The sequence below is a fragment of the Bos mutus genome, chromosome 8, assembly GCF_027580195.1.
Source record: "Bos mutus isolate GX-2022 chromosome 8, NWIPB_WYAK_1.1, whole genome shotgun sequence".
Classification (NCBI taxonomy): Eukaryota; Metazoa; Chordata; class Mammalia; order Artiodactyla; family Bovidae; genus Bos; species Bos mutus.
Genome location: NC_091624.1, coordinates 33,470,474 through 33,496,588, shown reverse-complemented (window position 1 = coordinate 33,496,588; position 26,115 = coordinate 33,470,474). Strand labels below are relative to the sequence as shown.

At 45.3% G+C, this 26,115-nt stretch overlaps 1 protein-coding gene across 6 annotated transcripts in view; it reads right to left on the bottom strand.

Annotated features, from left to right (window-relative positions):
• The window catches only part of GOLM1 (golgi membrane protein 1), a 60,774-nt gene that overhangs the window by 25,233 nt on the left and 9,426 nt on the right, over positions 1–26,115 (bottom strand). For 5 of the 6 annotated variants that reach the window (XM_070375384.1, XM_070375385.1, XM_070375386.1 and 2 more), the window contains exons 2-4: positions 24,567–24,716; positions 22,362–22,541; positions 3,181–3,235 (exon numbers count right to left, since the gene is read on the bottom strand). In XM_070375384.1, the coding sequence (XP_070231485.1) occupies positions 3,181–3,235; positions 22,362–22,541; positions 24,567–24,695 (364 nt within the window). In that variant the 5' untranslated portion in view covers positions 24,696–24,716. Of the gene's footprint in view, positions 1–3,180; positions 3,236–22,361; positions 22,542–24,566; positions 24,722–26,115 lie in introns of all 6 variants that reach the window. The other variant, XM_070375388.1, reaches the window with a different exon arrangement.

Sequence of the window (26,115 nt, the reverse complement as noted above, 5' to 3'; positions counted from 1 at the left end):
AGGGGCCGGGGCACCAAGAGAACAAGGGGGGAAAGAGGAAGCGATGAGGCCAGGGCCCCACCCCAGGAACCTCCCCACCCGGATCCGGGAAGCAGCCCAGAAGGTGTGTGATCCTATAGGAACCAGCACCCGGATTCCTTCCCACATGTTTCTCCTAAATGTCCTTTTGACCTCCAACCCTTACAACGCATCAGGAGGTCCTATCGCCTGTTTCCCTCCTAGACATAACACACCCTGAACTGCTCACAATGCTGCTCTCAGCAGCTCCATATCCTTCAGTCTGAAAAATCGATTTCAACACCTGGTCAGAGAAGCAGCCTCGCCTACGTAATCCCTCCGCACCCCATTCTCAGCCCCCAGGCTACCTGCCAGTATCCTTCTCCTGTTATTTGCTCACAGCCCAATTATTCTCTGAGGCCTCCTGTGCACTCAGTCACCGACCCTCCTGTTTGGGAAACAACAGCTTTCTTTGAGGAAATCCATCTGCCCCATGGCTGCAGCCCTGGCTCGTAAAAGCTCTGCAAAAAAAAGCAGCAGCTCACTGACCAACAACTAAGTTTGCGGCAGAAGGAAGAAGTGCCACAAAGGTGACACCGGAATGGGCTGAGGACAGCGACGAGGGCCTGGGACACAGCCCCGGACAGACCTGAGCTTCCCCAAGGTCGGTCATCACAGTTCTAGACCCAGGAGGCTCTTGGGGCAGTGGGGAGAGGGGAGACGGGTGTGCTGGGGGGAGCGGTTTAAAATTTTTAAAAAGTGAAAGACACTCTGAACTGCTGATACACACTGCAACATGGATCCACCTCAAAAGCATTTATTTATATGACATGCTTGAAAAGACAAAACTACGGGAGTAGAGAATGTTTCACTGGGTGCCTGAGGCTGAAGTGAGGGCGGCGGGGAGGAATTCCTGGAGTGGGACATGAGCTATGTCTTGACTTTATGTCAAAATACACTGAAAGGTACACTACAAAGGGAGAACTTCATTGTGTATAAATTATACTTCAATAAACTTAACCTAAAAAACATAAATTTCGTAACAAACCAAACCCAGGACGGTGGAATACTACTCAGCAATAAAAAAGGAACAGACTATTTACTGCAGCCCCAGTAGCACGGATGAATTTCAAGATAATTATGCTGAGTGAAAGAAGGTTCACAAAAAAGGGTATATGCCATCTGATTCCATATACACAAAATCATGAAAACTACAGACTAGAGGGACAGAAAGCAGATCAGACAGGGCCTGGGGAGGACTATCAAGGGGCACAAAGAAGCTTCTTGGGGTGATAGACGTGTTCACTGTGTTGATGCTGCGGTGGTTTCCTGAAGAGCCACTCGTGTCAAAACTAGTGGGACCGCACTTTAAATACGTGCGGGGGCCTTCCCTGGTGGTCCAGGGGTTAAGAATCCACCTTCCAGTGCAGGGGACGCAGGTTCGATCTCTAGTTGAGGAGCTAAGATACCACATGCCACGGGGCAACCAAGTCCATGTGCCACAACTGGAGAAAGCCTGCATGCTGTGACAAAGACCCAGTGCAGCCAAAATAATTGAATATGTGTAGTTTATCACATGTAAATCACACCTGATTAAGGCTGTTTAAAATACTAAGTATAAGATAGGCTGCAGGCTGTATGCCATCCCTGAGGACAGACCAGCAGGTCATCAGCTCTGAGAAACCCCGGCAGTCAACTGACCCATTTAACTTAGTGTAACTCTGCGTTTCCCCTATTAATATTCTTAGAAGCTGGTTTGGAATTAGAGTTCTAGACCAGCACTGCTGAAAAGGACTATAATTAATATAAGCCACACAGATCATTTAAAATTCCCTAGAACCACATTTTTTAAAAGTAAATAAAACCAGGTGAAATTAATTTTAATAATATATTTCATTTAACCCAACAGATCTAAAATATGATCATGGCAACACAGAATTAATGTAAAAAAAAAAAAAAAAGAATGAGATATTTTATACTTTTTTTTTAATACTAAGTCTTTGAAACCTGGTGTGTATTTTACAGTTGTAGCACATCTCAATTCAGATGTTAAAGAGGAATTGGGACTTCTTGATCTGAATTTAGATTTCATAATATATACAATTAAAATAATACTGGTATAAGCGAGTTGTCCCAAAGATACTTAAGCTTCCCAATAACTGAGACAAGTATCAGTTTTAATTTTAAATTGCAGAAAAGTAAACAAAAATTAAAACTCCAGTTCTTCTGTCCCATGAGCCACATCACAAATGTTTACTGCCTAAACGAGTCCCACATAGTGGGTCTCAGGGCTACTATTCTGCAGCCCAGTTCTAGACTGACCTTCCCATCTTAGAGGTGGAAACTGAGGCTGAAGGCGCTGAGTTCCTAACTAGGGGCACAGGCGAGACCAGGGTCAGGTCAAGGATCACAGGACCCAGTGCTCCCTTCACCAGGTAGTAAGGCTGCAGTGGCCCCTCTGGCCCCTCTGGTCACACCACACAGAGGGGCTCACCCCATCTCCACCTTCTCCACTGCTGCGGAAGGGCCCAAAGAAAAACAAACTCTGGCTGCCAAACTGAGTGAGAGCAGCAAAGATACGCAATTAAATTGGGCTGAATCACTTTTATATAAATTTCATGAAGAAAATCTGAATTCAGGAAACCCAATGAAACGAGAGCATACGTATATCATATATACATAATATGTATATATATAAAACAGACGACACACGTATCATTTATATATTTCTTAATGTATCACAAAATAAGAATCTGAAATCTCCTCATAACAGCTTGCAATGTATTCAATAACACTGTAAAAAGATAAAGACATACAGTTGGCAAAAAGAATAAAGATTACTCAATTACTCCAACACTACCCATCATTAGGGCTTCCCTGGTGGCTCAGTCAGTAAAGAACGTGCCTGCAATGGAGGAGACCTGGGTTCGATCCCTAGGTCAGCAAAATCCCCTAGAGAAGGGAATGGCTACCCATTCCAGTATTCTTGCCTGTAGAATCCCATGGACACAGGAGCCTGGCGGGCTACAGTCCATGGCGTTGTGAAGAGTTGCACATGATTAAGCAACTAACACTTTCTACCCATCATCATATTTTGATAAGAGACCCCAGAATAGGATGGAGCAAAGTTGGGTTTTTCCCAACAAACCTGACATCTGGTGTAAAGTGGGGAGTGGAACTTACCTTGCAAGGTTCTGATGAGCCTCTCGCCTGTGGTGATATTATTCACTAAAACGGCCTGCAAAGAAGATAAACATGTAAAATGAAACACTGACAACCCGACAACTTAGAAAAGCCCTGACGGGACGTGACTGTGGGAGAAAGGCTGGGGAGTAGCCCCTGCACCAGCCCCCCGGTATGAACTTGGATGCCTGGGGAGGAGTAGTATCGGTGTCCCACCACCAGCCTGCAGCCCAGGCAAGGGTGGGCGGCTCCTCTGGCTGTCTCCACTCCATGCCTGCAGAAACAGCAACCCCACAGTAACTGCGGTCTCTCTCTGGGGGAACCCAGGTACAGTCCGTCTCAACCAGAAGTTAAAACTGGCTAGGGGTGGGTGTTCAGCAACCGCTCCACCTGCCTGACAGTCAAAGCTATGGTTTTTCCAGTAGTCATGTATGGATGTGAGAGTTGTACCATAAAGGAGGCTAAGTGGCAAGGAACTGATGCTTTTGAACTGTGGTGTTGGAGAAGACTCTTGACAGTCGCTGGACTGCAAGGAGATGAAACCAGTCAATCCTAAAGGAAATCAACCCTGAAATACTCATCGGAAGGACTGATGCCTGAAGCTCCAATACTTTGGCCACCTGATATGAAGAGCTGACTCACTGGAAAAGACTCTGATGCTGGGAAAGACTGAAGGCAAAAGGAGAAGAAGGCAGCAGAGGATGAGATAGTCGGACAGCATCACCAACTCAATGGACATGAATTGAGCCGACTCCGGGAGATAGTGAAGGACAGGGAGGCCTGGCGTGCTACAGTCCATGAGATTGCAAAGAATCGGACACGACTGAGCAACTGAACCACCGCCACCACCTGTGAAGCCTCCTGATCCTTTCTAACTTCCAACATTCCTCCTTCCATCCAGACTGCAAGCTCAGGGGATAGAGGGGATCACCCCCAGCTAGCTACATGTTGGGAATGCCCACAACAGAGGACAAAGCAACGGAGGCCTCAGGAAAACAAAGAAGAACACAAAAAAGTAAGCATGTGATCGCGGGGCTCAGTGTAACCAGCAGCCTGTACACAGGCACAGAGTCACCACCAGGTGCCAGGTGGCCCCAGGGCGCTCCACACCTCAGCCCTGTGACCCTCACACAGCTGTGTGAGGAGGCAAAACACAATCCCACTGTGGGGGAAAGGAAACTAAGGCACAGGTGGCTTTAGAGACTTGATTTCACGTGGCCTTCTCAACAGCAAACAGGCAGAGCCCAAGTCCGAGCCTGGCAGGCCTGCCCCAGAGATGAAGCTCCTCCTCACTGCACGCCTGCCAAACGGGGATCTGACCCCAGCAGGACTGCAACCCAGTGACAAATGGGGATCCAAACCCCAGCAGGACAGTGATCTAGTGACTGTACCTGGTGCTGTACCCTGAAGGAGAGGTGACATCAAACAGCAGTCTGCATCACACAGGTAAGTGATCTTTTGTACACAGAGCTAAGTAGGCCACAACATGAAGTTTCTTACTGTGTCATAATCAACAAAGTTTGTCGACCAGCTGGCTGTTACCTGAAGACTGGCTTCTGCCCATTCCTGGGTAAAGGAGGACAATGACGCCCTCCCGGCACCCTTCTGTGCTTCCATTTCCTGATGGATCTCTCTGTCCAGCCCTCAGTCTTTCTTCGTCCTGGACTGGGCTTTCTAGAGGAAGGTGTTTATGAATACAAGGATGCACACCTAGAAACAAAATCTGGCCAAACGATTCTGGTGTTTATTTCAGGAGGTCTGGCACAACAGGAAACAAGTCACAGTGATACCATCTGTACAATTAATCTCTCAGGGAGGGAACATCACAACCGTGGCCCATCACCTTCCATGTGGGCCAGCGGGGAGTCATATCCACACAGCTCATAGCTCCTGCTACTCTCAGAAAAGGCTTGCACATGTTCTATTAAAACGGCAAAACATGGCCCCAAGACCCAGCAGTCCCACTTTGAGATATATACTCAGAAGAACACAAAGCAGGATCTTGAAGAGATATCTGCATCCATGTTCACAGCAGCACCACGAACTGAAGCAACCTAGGATCCCTCAATGGATGAATGGATAAAGGAAATACAACATATACGAACAATGGAACAGTACACAGCCTTTAAAAAGAAAGAATGTCACATGCTACAACATGCACGAACCTTTGAGGACATGCTAAGCCCGTGACTAAGTACAGACACTATGGAGAACAGTATGGAAATTACTTTAAAAACTAGAAATAGAAATACCATATAACCTAGCAATCCCATTCATGGGCATGTATCTGGAGAAAACTATAATTCAAATACGCACTCCATTACACACTGTAGTACTATTTACCTTACCAGGACATGGAAGCAACCTAAATGTCCATAAACAGAGGAATGGATAAAAAAGATGTGATACATACACACAATGTAATATCACTCAGCAACAAGAGAGAACAAAGTAATGCCATTTGCAGCAACCTGGATGGACCTAGAGATTGATACTGAGTGAAGTAAATCAAAGAACGACAAATATTATATGATATGGCTTATATGTAGACTCTAAAAACAGAGGTGCTGTTTTTCAGTTGCTGAGTCATGTCTGACTCCTTGTGACCCAGCGGACCGCAGCACACCAGGTTCCCCTTCTCCCAGTCCTTTACTACCGCCCAGTTCGCTGAGACTCACGTCCACTGCGGCAGTGATGCTATCCAACCACTTCGTTCTCTGCCACCCCTTTTCCAATTGCCTTCAATCTTTCCCAGCATCAAGGTCTTTTCCAGTGAGTCAGCTCTTCACACCAGGTGGCCAAAAGCATTGGGAGGGATAAACTGGGAGACTGGGGCGACATATACACACTACTGTATATAAAACAGATAATAAGAACCTGCTCTACAGCCTAGGGACTCCACTCAATACTCTGTAATGGCTTATGTGGAAAAAATCTTTAAAAAAAGAGGGGATCTATGTGTCTGTATAACTGATTCACATTACTGTACACCTAAAACTAACACTATATCATAAATTAAAAAAAAATTTAAAGAAATAAACAAAAATGTGGCACATACATACAATGGAATAGTATACTACACAACCTTTAAAAAGAATGTTACATGTCAAAATGTAGGTGAACCTTGAGGACATCATGCTAACCTAATCAAAAAAGGGCAAGCACTATATGATTCTATTATATGCACAGTGTCTAAAGCAGACAAAATCATGAAAACATAAAGCAGAAAGGTGGCTGCCAAGGGCAAGGGGTGGGGTAGGTTGGACAGACTAGTGTTTACTGGGCATAGACTCAGCGCTGCAAGGTGAAAAAGTTCCAGATACTTCCTGCACAACAATGTGAATATATTTAACACAGCTGAACTGCACCCTTAAATCTCTACCCTGCATAGCTAACAAACCACCTTCCCGCTGAATATCAGTGATGAAAGAGGACACAAAAAGAAAAAGGGCACTTCAATAATTATATGCTGATAATTCCGAAAGCCAATGTCCTAGGCAAATCATTTCTACAACAATTACGGCAATCTGACTTGTCCCTCCTCCACTCATTACCCTTCGGTTCAGTTCAGTCGCTCAGTCGAGTCCGACTCTTTGCGACCCCATGAATTGTAGCATACCAGGACTGGAAAAGGTCAGTTTTCATTCCAATCCCAAAGAAAGGCAATGCCAAAGAATGCTCAAACTACCGCACAACTGCACTCATCTCACACGCTAGTCAAGTAATGCTCAAAATTCTCCACGCCAGGCTTCAGCAATACGTGAATTCTGAACTTCCTGATGTTCAAGCTGGTTTTAGAAAAGGCAGAGGAACCAGAGATCAAATTGCCAACATCTGGTGCATCGTGGAAAAAGCAAGAGACTTCCAGAAAAACATCTATTTCTGCTTTACTGACTATGCCAAAGCCTTTGACTGTGTGGATCACAATAAACTGTGGACAATTCTGAAAGAGATGGGAATACCAGACCACCTGATCTGCCTCTTGAGAAATCTGTATGCAGGTCAGGAAGCAACAGTTAGAACTGGACATGGAGCAACAGACTGGTTCCAAATAGGAAAAGGAGTACGTCAAGGCTGTATATTGTCACCCTGCTTATTTAACTTCTACGCAGAGTACATCATGAGAAATGCTGGACTGGAAGAAACACAGCTGGAATCAAGATTGCCAGGAGAAATATCAATAACCTCAGATATGCAGATGACACCACCCTTATGGCAGAAAGTGAAGAGGGACCAAAAAGCCTCTGGATGAAAGTGAAAGAGGAGAGTGAAAAAGTTGGCTTAAAGCTCAGCATTCAGAAAACGAAGATCATGGCATCCGGTCCCATCACTTCATGGGAAATAGATGGGGAAACAGTGGAAACAGTGCCAGACTTTATTTTTTTGGGGGGCTCCAAAATCACTGCAGATGGTGACTGCAGCCATGAAATTAAAAGACACTTACTCCTTGGAAGAAAAGTTATGACCAACCTAGATAGCATATTCAAAAGCAGAGACATTACTTTGCCAACAAGGTTCGTCTAGTCAAGGCTATGGTTTTTCCTGTGGTCATGTACGGATGTGAGAGTTGGACTGTGAAGAAGGCTGAGCGCCGAAGAATTGATGCTTTTGAACTGTGGTGTTGGAGAAGACTCTTGAGAGTCCCTTGGACTGCAAGGAGATCCAACCAGTCCACTCTGAAGGAGATCAGCCCTGGGATTTCTTTGGAAGGAATGATGCTAAAGCTGAAACTCCGGTGCTTTGGCTACCTCATGCGAATAGTTGACTCATTGGAAAAGACTCTGATGCTGGGAGGGATTGGGGGCAGGAGGAGAAGGGGACAACAGAGGATGAGATGGCTGGATGGCATCACTGACTCGATGGACGTGAGTCTGAGTGAACTCCGGGAGTTGGTGATGGACAGGGAGGCCTGGCGTGCTGCAATTCATGGAATCGCAAAGAGTCAGACACAACTGAGTGACTGAACTGAACTGAACTGCACTGAGGCCTCCCTGTCCATCACCAACTCCCGGAGTTTACCCAAATTCATGTCCATCGAGTCGATGATGCCATCTAGCCATCTCATCTTCTGTCGTCCCTTTCTCCTTCTTCCCCCAATCCCTCCCAGCATCAGACTCTTTTCCAATGAGTCAAGTCTTGGCATAAGGTCGCCAAAGTACTGGAGTTTCAGCTTTAGCATCAGTGCTTCCAATGAACACCCAGGACTGATCTCCTTTAAGATGGACTGGTTGGATCTCCTTGCAGTCCAAGGGACTCTCAAAAAGTCTTCTCCAACACCACAGTTCAAAAGCATCAATTCTTTGGTTCTCAGCTTTCTTCACAGTCGAACCCTCACATCCATACATGACCACTGGAAAAACCATAGCCTTGACCAGACGGACATTTGTTGGCAAAGTAATGTCTCTGCTTTTTAATTTGCTATCTAGGTTGGTCATAACTTTTCTTCCAAGGAGTAAGCATCTTTTAATTTCATGGTTGCAGTCACCATACGCAGTGATTTTGGAGCCCCAAAAAATAAAGTCTGACACTGTTTCCCCATCTATTTCCCATGAAGTGATGGGACTAGATGCCATGATCTTCGTTTTCTGAATGTTGAGGTTTAAGCCAACTTTTTCATCTCCTCTTTCACTTTCATCAAGAGACTTTTTGGTTCCTCCTCACTTTCTGCCATAAGGGTGGTGTCATCTGCATATCTGAGGTTATTGAGATTTCTCCTGGCAATCTTGATTCCAGCTTGTGCTTCTTCCAGCCCAGCGTTTCTCATGATGTACTCTGCATGTAAGTTAAATAAGCAGGGTGACAATACATAGCCTTGACATACTCCTTTTCCTATTTGGAAGCAGTCTGTTGTTCCATGTCTAGTTCTAACTGTTGCTTCCTGACCTGAATATAGGTTTCTCAAGAGGCAGGTCAGGTGGTCTGATATGCCTATCTCTTTCAGAATTTTCCACGGTTTATTGTGATCCACACAGTCAAAGGCTTTGGCATAGTCAATAAAGCAGAAATAGATGTTTTTCTGGAACTCTCTTGCTTTTTCAATGATCCAGCGGATGTTTGCAATTTGATTTCTGGTTCCTCTGCCTTTTCTAAAACCAGCTTGAACATCTGGAAGTACATGGTTGATGTATTGCTGAAGTTCCATCCAAAATAAAAGTCCTTACTAGAGTTTGCAACTGCCTGAGGGTTTAGGAATTGCTGCAACTTGATATATCTGAAGATATTTCTGTCTCCCGTGTGACTTTATTCTTCCAAAGAAAATATATTTTAGTTATCTCCCCCAACCTACTTCCTGATGCATGGAAAAACAGTCTCCATTTAAGTAAATGAGAAAAGGATCATAAAACTCCACTGAGAACTTTATGTATGCAGTTTTATATTTACTGAAAATCTTGTTGAATCATTTTCAGGGAAACTATGAAAATGCTTTTAGTTTTTTGAGGGGTTCAAAATAAAGGAAAAAAAATCACCAGCATTAAACAAAATTATGTTTAAATTAATTACATATTGCACCCTAAACAGCCCAGATGATTTTCGCATTTTGGTAAAGAGTGATTTTACAGGAGCTGGACTTCCTGGTCTGTGTGACCTGTTTCCTGGGAATTCTCAGCAGCAGACAAGGAAGCAGTAAGTGCCACCAAAATTCAATTAGACACTAGCTCAGAAGGCCTTGGAATGAATCGCCCATAAATGAATGTATCATAGCCATTCTATTTCAGAAGCAAGTATAATTGATCAACCTATTTCTCCATTAGATTCCTAAGAAAATAACCTCAACATTCCATAGTAAACTTTCAAAGCAATAAGTCTGCAACAGCTTACCATGTTCCGAAAACCAACACGCACACCAGGATGGTGCCAATTTAAAGAATCAAACAAAAGGGAAATAACAAGCATTGACAAGGGTGTGGAGAAACTGAAAACCTCCCAGCCAGATGATGAGAATGTAAAATGGTGAAGTCGCTGCAGAAAACAATTTGGCAGCTCCTCACAAAGTAAACAGGGGCTTCCCTGGTGGCTCAGCGGAAACGAACCCACCTGCAATGCAGCAGACTTGGCAAGAGATGCGAGTATGATCTCTGGGTTGGGAAGATCCCCTGAAGAAGGGAGTTGCTACCCCCTCCAGTATTCTTGTCTGGAGAATCGCATGGACAGAGGAGCCTGGTGGGCTTCAGTCGATGGGGTCACAAAGAGTCATACACGACTGAGCACAGCACACAGCTGCAACTAGAGAAAAGCCTGCACAACAGTGAAGACCCAGCACAAACAAAAATAAATAAATAAAACTAAGGGGAAAAAAAGCTAAATACTTATTAAACAACCCAGAAATTCTACTCCTAGGTATATGACCCTAGGTAGACTGTCCACGGAATTCTCCAGGCAAGAATACTGTAGTGGGTTGCCATTCCCTTTTCCAAGGGATCTTTCTGACTCAGGGATCAAACCTGGGTCTCCTGCATTGCAGGCAGATTCTTTACCACCATCTGAGCTACCAGGGAAGCCCAGGTATATACCCAAGAGAACTGAAAACACATGTCTACACAGAAATTGTCCACAGATGGTCACAGCAGAATTGTTCCTAACAGCCAAAAAAGTGGCAACAACCCAAATGTCCAAGTGATGAATTAATAAATAAAAGTAGTCTATCCATATAGTGGAATATTATTCACTCATAAAAAGAAACGAAGGAACTTCCTTGGTGGGCCAGTGGCTAAGACTTGCACTCCCAATGCAGGGGGCCTGGGTTCACTCCCTAGTCAGGGAACTAGACCCCACGTGCCACTCGTAAAGATCCTGCATGCCACAACTAAGCCCCGGCACAGCCAAGTAAATAAACAGATAGATATTTTTAAAAAGAAAGAAAGAAGTACTGACACACTCTAAAAGGTTATATGCCCAGAAGAGGCACACCCACAGAGGAAGAAGGTAGATGAGCGGTTCCTGGGGGGCTGGAAGGAGGAGGGGTGCGGGGAGGAGTAACAGTCCACAGGCCCACATTCCTTCTTGGGGCGATGAAAACATTCTGCAATTAGAGAGTTTGCACAACATTAGTATGCTTGCACAATACTGTGTGCACACTAAAATCCACTGACCTATACACTTTAAAATGATTAAAAGGTGTGTGCTTTATGTTATGTGAATCTATCCCATTTAAAAGAAAGAGATGAAATTAAATATTAACATTTAATCTAAATATAGCCAAAATGTCATTTCAAGATGTAATCAACAAAACAGTATTAATGAGATATTTCACTTTTTTTCTTTCACTCTAACACATTTTTACGCTTAAAGTGCATCTCAATTGGGACTTCTCAGTTCTCAGCAGCCACCTGTCCATGGAGATAGCACAGTCCCTGAGCAATAACAGGGGAGAAGAGAGTGTACCAGCATCAGTTAAGTGCCAGTCAGTGATTATTTATTTATGGCATCTTGATAGGATTACACACTCACACCAGCACCACTCACCACAACAGACAAGCTGTCGCCCAGACGCTTCAAGATTATGGTGCCTGTGGGCCAAATGCTGGTCCTCTGAACATGCATGTTCTCAGAGAAACCACGGCACAAGCAGTAAGGTGACGTGTCCAGTCCAAAACCCTACAGCTGACCTAAGTCATTGTTGTGATTTCAAGTATCACGTGCAGAAATGTGAACACCGGCTGGATATCTGATACTAAGAAATTATTGGGAATTTTGGCTAGGGTAGTTACGAGAAAAAGATGATCCCACATTTTAGAGATACACATTGAAACAAGAATGATTCAAACCACATGAGGTATAGTCACTGAATTTTGATGCTGGACACTGAGGGTCCATTAGATCACTCTCTCTACTTTTTCATGTTTAAACTTTCTATGATTAGTCTACACACGGTACACACTAAGATTAGTCACTAAGTCATGTCCAGCTCTTTGGGACCCCATGGACTGCTGCAGGTCAGGCTTCCCTGTTCTTCACTATTTCCCATATTTGCTCAAACTCATGTCCATTGAGTCAGTGATGCTATCTAACCATCTCATCCTCTGTCGCCCCCTTCTCCTGCCTGCAATCTTTCCTAGCATCAGGGTCTTTTCCAGCGAGTCTGTTCTTCTCATCAGGTGGCCAAAGTATTGGAGTTTCAGCTTCAGCATCAGCCCTTCTTGTGGCACTGCCAGTAACTAAAACTGAAAAGCAAAGTTAAGAACAAATCCTTTTTCAAACTTTTTAAGTACAAGGCTGGTTTTAGTGGAAAAGAAAGATGAGTTAGATGATGATGAGATGAAATTAACTTTTTTTTTTTTTTTTGCCACGCCTCACAGCTTGCAGCATCTCAGTTCTCTGACCAGGGATCAAACCCAGGCCATCACAGTGAAAGTTACTAGTTCTAACTACTGGACAATCAGAGAATCCTGGAACTTTCATTTTCTGAGTGGAATCTAGAGAGGTTCAAGACCTTTTAGAGGTATAGATACTTCCTGTTTGTTACTTCTTACCTGTGGCCCCCTGTATCCGAGGGTGCCACACCCGCAACTGGTTGAACCCAGGACGTGAGGGCTGGCTGCATGCAGCCACTTGACACGTACAGCCTGAGCACTGCAGAGGTTGGCATCCACAGGGCGTGTGGGAACCAACCCCCATGGACACCCAGGGACAATTCAAATTCCACTCCCCCAACTGAGTCGTCTTATCACAGTATATATAGCTCCAACAATTTATCAGCTATCATAAGGGTTTCTGAGGCGCATAAAGGGATAAAAGAGAGGAACAAGAAAGAAATAAGTAGAGAGATTGAGAGCAACAGAAAGAAGATGGGGGAGGGTGGTAATTTTTTTGAAGAAAATAAAAAGACGTGGAAGGAGATGGAAGGTTCCGTGGATTCTGGTTTCAGGTATGCTACAAATCTGCTTTATCTTTGGCCACCTCACGTAACTTCTCCTGGCCCCAGCTTCCAACTGGAACCTACCAGATGGACCTGTGACATTTAATGGGGGCACACCATGCACACGTGAAGGTGGGGCATTCTTTACTTTACAGGCTCTCCATATGGCAGCATGTTCAGCAGCCCTGCTCCCCTCACCCCTCCCCAAACCAGCAGCACCCTCACCCCCGCAATGTGCGTCACCACCAAAAAGAGCCCTGCCCCCTACATTTCCCAATGGCCCAGGGCAGAGGCCGGAGGGTTCACCAGTGAAGCAGAAGAAATCCTCCACAGCCTGGCCCATGTGAAAAGGGAGTGCCTCAGCCTACCCGGACCCCACCTCTCCACCACAGGCCTCTGCCGAAAACCACAGCCCAGAGAGGCTAAATGACAGCGGACAGGAAGCAAGCACCAGCAGGAGGAGGCACTTCCCTCTGAGTGAGGCATGAGGAGAAGCTGTGAGAAACTGCTGACTAACTAAGGGAGACGGATACTCACCCACAGCTCACGCACATCCAGAGGAGGCAGGGCCACTGAAAAGCAGGCTGTCTTCCCGCCCAGGGGCCACTGAAGGACCCCAGGACTCAGCACACCTGATCCGCCTGCGCAACGTGGGGTCTGCACACCACTGCCCCGGCTCCCCCATCAGTGGGGAGAAGGCCAAGCAGGGCCCCCAAAAAAGACATGAGGGAGACGGGGAGAGGTGTGCAGGGGCAGGTGGGCAGCAGAAGGAGGCTGAGTCCAGACCACAGGGAGGAGCTGAGAGACAGATGGGCACAAGTGTTGAGGTCAAGACCTACTCTTGGGAGTTTAAGAGACCCAGGACACTACACAGTATGAGAACTTGGGTTATTCAAGGTCCAGAAACGGTTTAAGGGCACATGAGTAAGAGATTAGTGAGTGTACATGTGTGCGTGTGGGAGCAGTGGTATAAGAACGTGAGTGTGCTGAGTGAAGTAAGCCAGACGCCAAGGCACAAACACTGTGAGATCCTGCTGAGTGGGCGCTGTGAGCAGTCGAGTCCACAGACACAGAAGGCAGGACCACAGACGCCACACGGGGAGGGGGGTGGGGGGGAGGACACAGAGGCAGTGCTTCACACGGACAGAACTTCCGGTGGGAAGATGAGAAAGCTCTGGAGTGGGATGGTGGTGACAGTCGCATAATGATGTGAATGTACTTGATGCCAATGAACTGCTCGCTGAAAAATCGTTAAAATGGTTGTTCTTATATTAAGTACATGGCAACCCACTCTAGTATCTTGCCTGGGAAATCTCAAGGACAGAGGAGCCTGGCAGGCTACAGTCCACAGGGGTCCAAAGAGTTGGATAAGACTGAGCAATGAATACTTTCACTTTTTCTTTCAAAGCAGGACAAATGGCTAGACTGCTTGACATTTGTTGCCTCCTTTTCAAAAGACAGAATCTTCCACAGGAAGCAACTCATAGAAACCACCACTGCTATGATTGAAGGGAGCAGCCCTCACCTCAGGTCCAAACAGGAACAGGAGCCACACGGCCTGGGGCTCTCACCACCCAACGAAAACCTCTACTATGCATCACTCACGACAGGAAAGTCCTAGAAATGCAGGATATTTTCATGCCACCTGCCTCAAATAATGCTTTCCAGAGCCTCCTCAGGACCCACATCACCCTGTCACAGAGGATAAACCTGCGGCTCAGAGGCCACCTCGACAGGGACACAGATCACACAGGTGAGTGACAACACGGGGCCAAGGCACGTGGAACAGGACCCGCCTCCCTCCACCTTCTACTGCCTCTTCTATTGAAGCTTTTCTCTTCCTGGACACAGAACAGTTCACGTGTTGCCAAGTCCCCTCTCCCATCATTCCACTTCACTTCTTTGTTAGGTCAGGAATGACACAGGAAGTGTATTTCCACCACAAAGGAAAGAAACATTACTCAAACAATTTTCTTTGCACTATAGTGGTGTTAGTCGCTCAGTCATGTCCTACTCTGCTACTCTCTGGACTGTAGCCTGCCAGGCTCCTCTGTCCACAGAATTCTCCAGGCAAGAAAACTGGAGTGGGTAGTCATTCCCTTCTCCAGGGGATCGTCCAGTGTCCGTTTTCATATTTTAACAAATTAGTGAAAAATCTCAACATGTCATAGCAGATACGTGCCTGCAAGAAACCAACCTAGAAAGAATGTCACAGACGAAACTATGGAAAAGGAAACCACTCCTGACTCTCACTTTTGGCGAGTGAAAATGGACACAGTGGCAGGAAGCTCAACCTTCCCTGAACAAAGTGCTACTCGGTAATTTAGGGCCTTCCAGACTCTTCCTCCAACCATCTCAGATATCAGGAAATTAGTACCTCAACTACCTTTAGGATCACCACGTGGCTATGGGGCAACAACTAGTCAAAAGACCACCCAAGTTCTCGGTAAGTCTTCAGACTCACAAACATTAACTGGCTTTCTGACAAAATAAAAGAATGAACTGAGCCACTCCGTGCCATTCTCAAAGGAGTCAACACAGATCTTTACAACAAAATCTCTGTTAGCTTTTGCCAAAACTAACTAAAACCCGAGGCTCCGTTTCCAGGGAGGCCCCTTAAAAATCTGTTTTATATGTACACATACATACATCTGTACAAAGAAGACAGTATTTCACTGGGTGCTTGTGTGAGGATTATCTGTACCCAGACAAATGTGGTGGTTTAAAAATAACCCCTCAAGTTCCTGACATCACCCCCCTAGAATGGAGTCTAACTTCTACCCCTTCCACCTGGTCTCGCCTTAGTGACTTGCTCCTAACAAATGTACAGGAAGCGACCCTGCGCACTTCTGAGGCCTGGCCACTGAAAGGTGTAGGGGGTTAGTGTAACCCTGAATTTATGTCCACCCAGAGCATGGCAATGAACCTGTTAACAACCTCGTTTAGAATCAGGGTCTGAACAGATGTAAGTTAGTTGTAATAATGTCGGAGGGAGTGGGGGGAGCGGGGTGGGGGTGTGGGCCCCAAATCAGAATGACTAAAGAGGTGGAGAGACACAGACACAGAGGGAAGATGGAGGCAGAGACTGGAGTAGTGTGTCTGCAGGTCAAGAGATGCCAAAACCTGCCAGCAAACAAGAAGCTACAAAGCACCAAGGCTCCACAGAGCCTTCGAGGGACCATGGCCCTGCTGACACCCTGATTTTGGACCTGGAGCCTCCAGAACAATGAAGGAATACATTTTCATTTTAAGGCATCCAGTTCCTGGTATTTGTCTTGGCAGCTCTGGGAAACTCCTGCAAAAGATTATAGCTTCCTCCCCTTCATTGTTGGGATCCTCACCCTGGGAGCCCAGCCTCCATGCTTCAGGGAAGCCCCCAGCCACGTGGAAAGTCACGTGTAGGTGCCGTGGCCTCACAAGACCCCTCTAAGTCTCAGTTCCCTGACCGCAACACATGAGCGAGGGAACATTCAGGCGACTCCACCCCAAGCCTTCAAAGCACCCCGGATGTGGAGTGTGGAGTAGAACAAGCTGTTCCCTCTAGGCCCTCCCAAAGTGCAAGTTGTGAACAAAATAAATGTCTGTTATGGTTTTAAGCCACTGTGTTTGGAGGCAATTTGTTATCCAACAATAAAAAACAGGACAACACATATACGTATAATCCTGTTCATCTGACTCAAACACAGATCTTCAAAACATGGTCCCTTATGCCAATCAGATGTCAAGGCATTCTACAAAGGTCCCTTTCAGCAAATATTTATGAAGAATCCTCTTGTCTGGAAGTACACCCCTGCCTTCCTTCCGAGGGGAAGGTCACCTCAACATCCCTAAGATAACATTGCAGAATAAGCCAAGACTTCCTGGGTCCCTTTAAATGGTGTGCAAAAACTAGGAGTGTTAAAACATGTTTACTGTTTAAAGAAGCCACCTTATCTACAATTTTCATGGCACATTACATTAATAAAAGTTTGAACACAATCATAATTTATAAATACTCCAAATAGATGGGGAAACGGTGGAAATGGTGACAGACTTTATTTTTGGGGGCTCCAAAATCACCAGATGGTGACTGCAGCCATGAAATTAAAAGACGCTTACTCCTTGGAAGGAAAGTTATGACCAACCTAGAGAGCAGATTAAAAAGCAGAGACATTATTTTGCCAATAAAGGTCCATCTAGTCAAAGCTATGGTTTTTCCAGTAGTCATATACGGATGTGAGAGTTGGACTATAAAGAAAGCTGAGCGCTGAAGAATTGATGCTTTTGAACTGTGGTGTTGAAGACTCTTGAGAGTCCCTTGAACTGTAAGGAAATTCAACCAGTCAATCCTAAAGGAAATCAGTCCTGAATATTCACTGGCAGGACTGATGTTAAAGCTGAAACTCCAGTACTTTGGCCACCTGATGCAAAGAACTGACTCATTTGAAGAGACCCTGATGCTGGGAAAGATTGAAGGCGGAAAGAGAAGGGATGACAAAGGATGAGATGGTTGGATGGGATCACCAACTCAATGGACATGAGTCTGAGTAGGCTCCAGGAGTTGGTGATGGACAGGAAGGCCTGGCATGCTGCAGTCCATGGGGTCGCAAAGAGTCGGACACGACTGAGTGACTGAACTGAACTGAACTGAACTGAAAGTGTAGTATTTTTTTTAAAGGTTCTCAGTGGTTAATCTCCAAATGATGGAATTACAGGTGATTTTTATTTTTATATTTTCATAATTGTCTTTTAAAGTATTTTTTATATTTTCATAATTCCCAACCCAGGGATTGAACCCTGCTCTCCTGCACTGCAGGCAGGTTCTTCACTGCTGAGCCACCAGGGAAACCTAATTGTCTACAATAAAAATATTTTGATAATTAAGAAAAAGACAATTTCTTTGAAAGCTACTGAAGGCTGACATATACAATCATTTCTTGTTTTAAAACAAAGCTGAATATCCCTACTAATAATATACAACTCAGGAAATGAGCTTCTACCCAGTTATATAAATGCACATGAACTTGTGTAATTGCATTTATGCAATCAAAGTGAATTAACCATACCTATTCATGCAACAGGAATGCAGAAAAGAAAGAAAATGAAAATGACAATCCAATCTCAAAGGATCAGCTGAAGTCTCATTGGAAGTATTTACCATCAACCAGTCAGAGTCTGTGGGATCTGGTTCAAACCATCAGGACAGAGAACCTGACTGGCCAGCTGCAGCTCTGGGAATGGGCACACTTCACTGACCCAGGCTTCTCCCTGCTTCCAACAGGCTATGGCTCCTGAAAATGGAACCAGCCAGGAAAGCACAAAAAAGAAAAAGTAACAGCACCACACTGGTGAGCAAGGTGGAAACAGATAATGAAAATGTAATAACATCATCCAGCAATTCAGCTTTTAAGTTTACCTCTAAAAAAACTCTTTCGATCCACAATGACAAATTTGATACAGTGCAAACATTCACATATGTATTATCTTTAATATATACACTGACACAATGGTTTCACCAAAGAATAATATTTAATATAATAATACTCTAATATTTTAAAAATTTTTATGTGGGTCATAACCAGCAAATTATTACTCCCAGCTCATTAATGGGTCCCTAAACTGTAGTCAGAAATGTACTGAAAGCTTAGAGAAACTCACACATGTCAAGGGAGCCCTGCAGAAGTAGCTAGTTCTCTGCAACAGCCAACACTAGAAACAAGTGACGGGCCCAGTGCAGAGGGTGGGTAAGCTGCGGCACATTTATACAAAGAAACAGGGCACAGTGGTGATAATGGACAAACTAGATCTATATACCAAGAGCCCCTTCATGGATCACAGCCATGTCACACTGAAGGCACTTGCATAACTCAATGAAGCCATAAGCCATGCCATGCAGGGCCACCAAGATGGACAGGTTACAGTGGAGAGTTCTGACAAAACGTGGTCCACGGGAGGAGGGAATGGCAAGCCACTCTGGTATTCCTGCTTCAAGAACTCCATGAATAGTATGAGAAGGCAAAAAGATATGACACTGGAAGATGAGCCCCCCAGGTCAGAAGGTGTCGGGTATGCTACTGAGGCAGAGTGGAAAGCGACTTACTAATAGCTCCAGAAAGAATGAAGTGGCTGGGTCAAAGCAGAAACGATGTTCAGTTGTGGATGTGTCTGGTGGTGAAAGTCAAGACTGAAGCTGTAAAGAACAATATTGCAGAGGAACCTGGAACGTTAGGTCCATGAAACAAAGTAAATTAGACATGATCAAGCAAGAGACAGCAAGAGTGAACATTGACATCTTAGGGATCAGTGAACTAAAATGGATGGAAATAGGCGAATTTAATTCAATTGACCATTATTATCTATTAGTGCGGGTAAAAATCCCTTAGAAGAAATGGAGTAGCCCTCATAATCAATAAAAGAGTCTGAAATGCAGTATTTGAGTGCAATGTCAAAAATGACAGAATGATCTCAGTTCATTTCCAAGGCAAACCATTCAACATCACAGTCATCCAAATCTATGCCCCAACCATTAATGCAAAAGAAGCTGAAGTTGACTGGTTCCATGAAGACCTGCAAGACCTCTTGGAACTAACACCAAAAAAAGATGTCCCTTTCATTACAGGAGATTGGAATGCAAAAACAGGAGAGATACCTGGAGTTACAAACAAGTTTGGCATGGAATACAAAATGAAGCAGGGCAACGACTAACAGAGTTTTGCCAAGAGAAAATACTGGTCACAGCAAACATACAACAAAAGAGAGGACACTACACGTGGATATCACCAAAATCAGACTGATTCTACTCTTTGCAGCCAAAGATGGAGAAGCTCTATACAGTAAACAAAAACAAGACCTGGAGCTGACTGTGGCTCAGATCATGAGCTCCTTATTGCAAAATTCAGACTTAAATCGAACAAAGAAGGGAAAGCCACTAGACCATTCAGGTATGACCTAAAGCAAATTTTTTATAATTATACAATGTAAGTGACAAATTGATCCAAGGTATTAGATCTGGTAGACAGAGTGCTTGAGGAACTACAGATGGAAATTTGTTAACACTGTAGAGGAGGTGGTGACCAAAACCATCCCTAAGGAAAAGAAAAGCAAGAAGGCAAAGTGGTTGTGTAAGGAAGCCTTACAAATAGCTGAGGAAAGAAGACAAGTGAAAAGCAAGGGAGAAAGGCAAACATACACCCAACTGAATACAGAGTTCCAGAGAATAGCAAGGAGAGATAAGAAGGCCTTCTTAAGTGAACAACGAATAGATAGAGGAAAACAACAGAACAGAAAGACCAGAGATTTCTTCAAAAATACCAGCAATATCAAGGAAACATTTCATATAAGGATGTGCACAATAGAAGACAGAAACAGTAAGGACCTAACAAAAGCAGAAGAGAGTAAGAAGAAGTGGCAAGAATACACAGAAGAACTATATAAAAATATGTCTTAATGACCCAGATAACCACAATGGTGTGGTCACTCACGTACAGCCAGACATACTAGAGTGTGGACCTTAGGAAGCATTGCTATCGACAAAGCTAGTGGAGGTCACAGAATTCCAGCTGAGTTTTTAAAATCCTAAAAGATGACGCTGTATGAAAGTGCTGCACTCAATATGCCAGCAAATTTGGAAGACTCAGCACTGGCCACAGGACTGGAAAAGGTCAGTTTTCATTCCAATCCCAAAGAAGGGCAATACCAAAGAATGTTCAAAAAGGAAAAAAAAATTAAAAACAGAATATAGAAAGGCCAGAGGCTCAGAGTAACAGGCAATTCTTCCTAAGGAAAAAAAAAGTCAGATTTTCAGGTAATAACAGATACACACAGGGGTGGAGAGGCAGGCAGAAAGACAACACAAAACATTCTTTTTCCTCCCTCCCTGTAGAAGGCAAACCTTGCTCTGGCTGCCATTTCTAGACAGGGCCTCAGACTTTTCCTGTGTGACTGGTTTGAAGGGTGAGAAATACTTTTTAAAAAAAATCTGAAGAGTACTTTCTCACAGTCACAAATGTCTGTTTCTTCTCTGAATTGTTCCAGTTTTTATGCTGTTGTAGGAAGGTGCTGCCTTATTTTTCCCATATGTGGGTGACACTGTGTGTGCTCCCGGAATCCTCTTCAGCTACGTAGAATAGGACCTCGCTATTTCTCACATGCTTAACCTCTTGAAGTACATTTTGGGAGGAAATAGGGTTTATTCTTAAGGGATGAAGTTGGCAGAAGCTCCATGTGGGATTTGGCTCATGCTAATCCATGTGCCTCTCTCTGTGAAATGTTTGATTTACTGGAAAGCAGTCATATCTTGAGATGCATTATCTTGAAAGCGGACTTGATTTTAGTAGAAACTAGCAGCCAAGTCTTCAAGAAAATAAATGTTCATGAGCCTGATGCACTTTAGAAAAGAAGATATTAGTAACTCATACCATTACACAGTCTAACAAACAGGAAAGTGAAGTCACACAGTCCCAAGCAAGCCAGAAAAAGCAAGACACATAAAGCTGCTCTCATTCGCAGGAAGTCCCTTCTAAAATCTGTGCAGGTCTAGTATTTTTTAAACATAAAACCCAGCACTTTCAGGTCCCCTACTTTCTCGGTGCGTATTTAGTAGGAGGTCTACATCTCCTCTCCCTGTGGGATACTCATGGCCACAATGCTGTCCCTTTGTGAGATACAAGCATCCGGCTCACACCTGGCACAGAGGAGGTACTCAACGCAAATTTGTAAAAGAAAACAAGGTTAACAGGAGGATGAACCTGATGCTTAGATAGTTCTTTGGCATTTCTCCCTTTTATCACCACTTCAAAAGGTTTCCAACAAGCTCACCCAGGGACTACTGGCAAGATGGGGAAACGCCCAAAGCTTGAGCAAGAGGCTCATTCCACACCTGAACAGCCATGTTCTTTCACATGCAGTTCTGCACATGCAGTTTCTTTGCCCTTCCCGTCTGTTCTGTTTCCAATTCCAGCTCATCCTTGAACACTCTACTTAATTTCGCTTCTTGTTGGTGACTCCTCCCCGCCCCAGTCAACAGAATTCACTCCTTCCGAGGGCTTCCCTGGTGACTCAGTGGTAAAGAACCCACCTGCCAATGCAGAAGGGTTCCATCCCTGGGTCAGGAAGATCCCCTGGAGAAGGAATTGGCAACTCACTCCAGTATTCTTGCCTGGGAAATCTCAAGGACAGAGAAGCCTGGCGGGCTACAGTCCATGCGGTCGCCAAGAGTCGGACATGACTAAGTGACTAAACAACAACACACATAAACACGCAGCTGCTTATTCTCCCACTGAGGAGAATTCAACAGGGTATACACGGCATTTAGAACAGAATTAAGAGGAAGTCAAGCAGGTCTTGCCTTTTCGTCCTGGTACAACTTGTTGACGCTCTCCATCTGAAAGTTGTGGCTGGACTGGATTTTGTCCAGCTGCTCCCGCTGCTTTTCCAGCTCCCCCTGGAACTCATTCTTCTTCATCTCCACAGCCCCTCGCTCCGCAGCCGCCCTGCGGACCCTGCCTTCCAGCTCCACAATCCGCGTCTGCAAGGACACCACAGCGTAAGGACCATGTGAAGCTATCCTCAGACCAGACTGCCACGTTCCCTCAGCAAGACCACACCACAGCCCCCAGCCGGGGCCAAGTGTGTTCACAGCGTGTCCATTCCCACCTGGTGTGTCCCCAGGGCTTGATCTTCTAGGTGAGTGGTGCAGATGCTCCCACAGGCTATTCTAGAGGCTATTCACTTCTCTGAGCATCTGTGTGTCTACTGTGCGTCTCCATGGAAACACCACCACACCCCTCACAGGGACTTTGCCAGGCTTGATTGAGGCAGGTATAGGCACACCTCATTTTATCGAGCTTCACAGGTATTGTATTTTTTAGAAATTGAAAGTATGTGGCAACCCTGCATGGAGCAAGTGCGTCAGCACCATTTTTTCCAATAGCATTTGCTTACTCCGTATCTCTGTATCACATTTTGGTAATTCTCATAATATTTCAAATTTTTCATTATCATTATATTTGTTGTGATGATCTGAGATCATGATCTTTGAAGTTACTAAGGCTCCCTAAATGCTTAGATGATGGTCAGCATTTTTTAGCAGTATTTTTAAGTTAAAGTATGTACTTTTTTTTTTTAGATATAACACTACTGAACACTTAATAGAGTACAGTATAGCATAAATATAACCTTTTATGCACTGATAAAAAAAAACTCACATGACTTGTTTTATTGCACTATTTGCTTTATTATAGCAGTCTGGAACTGAATCTGTGATATGGCCAAGGTCTGCCTGTACATAAAATGCTTTATGCATTACCTGGTGTGAGCTGGCGCTCAAATATTTAGTTTCTTTTCCTCACTAACACAGCACTTGAACACTCTTTATAAGACACAATTTCTGAAACAGATTGAGTTCTCTGGACACCAAAACCCCATCTGCCCAGATAACAGGGGTCCAGGGGAAACTCAGACAAAAGCACTAGCACTGTGGGGGGCAGGCACCAGAGGAGTTCAGAAACACTCCTAGGGGACGGGTTTCCTGAGAACTCAAGCCCTGCCACCAGAAAGACTGGCTTGGAGTCCCAGCTCCCCTCGTCCTTCCTCTGTGAAATGGGGTGGGGAACAAGATCCTAACCTGACAGAATACAAAAAAAGGTAATGTATGCAACGTACCCTTAAAGAAACATTATTCTGATACCTGTTAAAATGATAAGGAAAACTTGATTCAAGCTGCTGCAACAGGGGTCATGACTATTGCAGTTGAGAGAGAAACTGCTCTCAATTCTGAGTACCGCAGAGACAGCTGAGGATTTACAGCCAAAGAGCAGAGACAAGGGGTTGGTAGATGGAAAAGTACTAAGAGGGTAGGGGGAGTCTTGCTAAAGGCACGCCCATCAAAGATAATGCATGAGGAGCTTGCTTGGGCATCAGGGGTGGAGGAATGAGTTAGCAGGATTCTCTGCTGAGCCTGGGCTGGGCAGGCCAAAAACAGGATGGCCTTGACAAGACTGAGGCCTTGTCAAGAAGGGGGCTCCACAAAGCCTGACTAAACCGTGGTTAAGAAAGAGTCCTGGCTGTCGCTCAGTACTGCTGGCCCATGACAGGTGGCAATAAATAGGAAAGATAAAGTTATTACTATCAGTAAATGATACTGGTAAAGACTGGTACCTCTAAACACATTTCTCACACCCACTCTCCAAATACACTACCCACACCACTCAGGTACTGAATGTGGACTGGAGGACCAGAATGGGCTGTGGGCAGGGTACTTGAGCTGTTTTCCTAGAACCAGCCCCAAAGGCCTGACTAAAAATTGTTCACTTACAGGAAGGGCAGACAGGCATGTCCTAGCAGCAAGCCTAAGAAGTCACAAGGGGGTCCTCGCCCACCCAAGAGCAGGGCTGGTGTGGAGCCAGGCCTGAGGCTGGGTGTTGGGCCCTGCAGAACATGCATTACTGTGCACAAAGCCTTAGGTGCTGATAAACCACGAACTCCTCAGAATCCAGCACCCAGCAGCTCTAAATACTCTGTGACATCCACACAAACAGGACCAAGAGAACACCTGGAGATCCACACTCCGGGAGCTGGCGATCCAGTAGTTGAAGCCCAGGACAATGATACAGGCCACCAGGGCAGCCAGCACGAGCGGTGGTGACTTCATGCTCCGACGTCCGTTTCCCAATCCCATCATCTCAAGGGCCGGGCTGAGAACCTGCCGAATGAGAACAGGCACACAGGCCTCAGTACCAGGACTGCCATGCCCCGGACATGCCACATCCATCACCACAACCAACAGGAAGGCGGCCTGCCCGAAACACAGGCTGGTGTTTTCTCCTTGAAACACAGAGCTGTCGGCAGAGAGGACTGTACATAGCACACCCAGAGCAGATGATGTGTGCCCTGGGCAGTGCGGCTAGATCCCTGGGACAGGCCTGTGGGAGTGGGCACCATCATAGAAACCCATCACACACCGGCTCAACACTGCGGGCAGGTAATAATTTCTCTTATGCCTCAGTTTTCCCATCTGAAAAAATGGGGATAACTATAGTTTCTTACCTCCCAGTACAATTTGAGAAATCACCATTTCTGTAAGCAGTAAAAGCAAATATTAGTGCTTCTACATCACATTAGAATGACTAGAACGACTCGAGAGACTTGCCTGGTTGTCCAATGGGTGGGACTTCATCTTCCAATGCAAAGGGTGAGGGTTCAATCCCTGGTCAGGGAGCTAAGATCTCACATGCCTGACCATGAAAAAAACCAAGACATGGAACAGAAGCAAAAGACTTCAAAAAATCTTTTAAAAATGAAAGAAAGACTCCATTTCTCATTATTCCGCAAAGAAGTCTTTTTGATCTGATTCCTAACAAGGGGAGGGTTTTCTATTCTTTGATAAAATTGTCAGTGACACCCAATTACGATATTCCCTGAGCCAAGCAGGAAAGCCTCCTGGAGGCGTGTGAAGCCAGGACCGGAAGTGCCCCGACTGCCTCAGAAAGAGGCATTGGCCCAGCTTCCTTTGAACACTGTTCTCTCCCTTCTGAGCCCATATCTGTGCAGCACAGCCAAGTCAGGAGACTTCAAGGGCTGCAGGGAGCATCAGACTTCTTGAAAGAAACAGAAATACAGCTGACAAGGAAGGAGTCATGTTTCTGCTCCTGGGCTCCGATCCCAAGCCCAGTCTGGCTGGATCCCAGCCCTGCTCCAGCAAGGGTAAGGTTAGTGAACTGTTCCAAACGGCTTTCGCTGAGCCAGATGAACAGGGCCTTATCAGAAGGAAGGCAATGCACACAATACATGTAATCAACGGGCTCCCTCACAATAGATGTGCTTTTATGCTAAGTGAGGCCAGCAATGGAGGACTGGGAAGAGGTGGTGAGGGCGGAAGGGGAGAAGCAAACGGGGGAGGAGGGGAAGAGACACCACCAGGGACTCAGCTCTGAGGTGAAGTTCTTGCAGGTGAGGACACAGGAGAACTGAGAGCCAGCTCTCCCCCAATGGTACTTGTAGCTGAGTCGTGTCCCTGGGAGACATCCTCTCTCTCTAGGTACTGGCGTGGGAGCCAAGAAGGGGATGTAAGAGCAATCTAGTGGAAATCACGTAAAACTAAG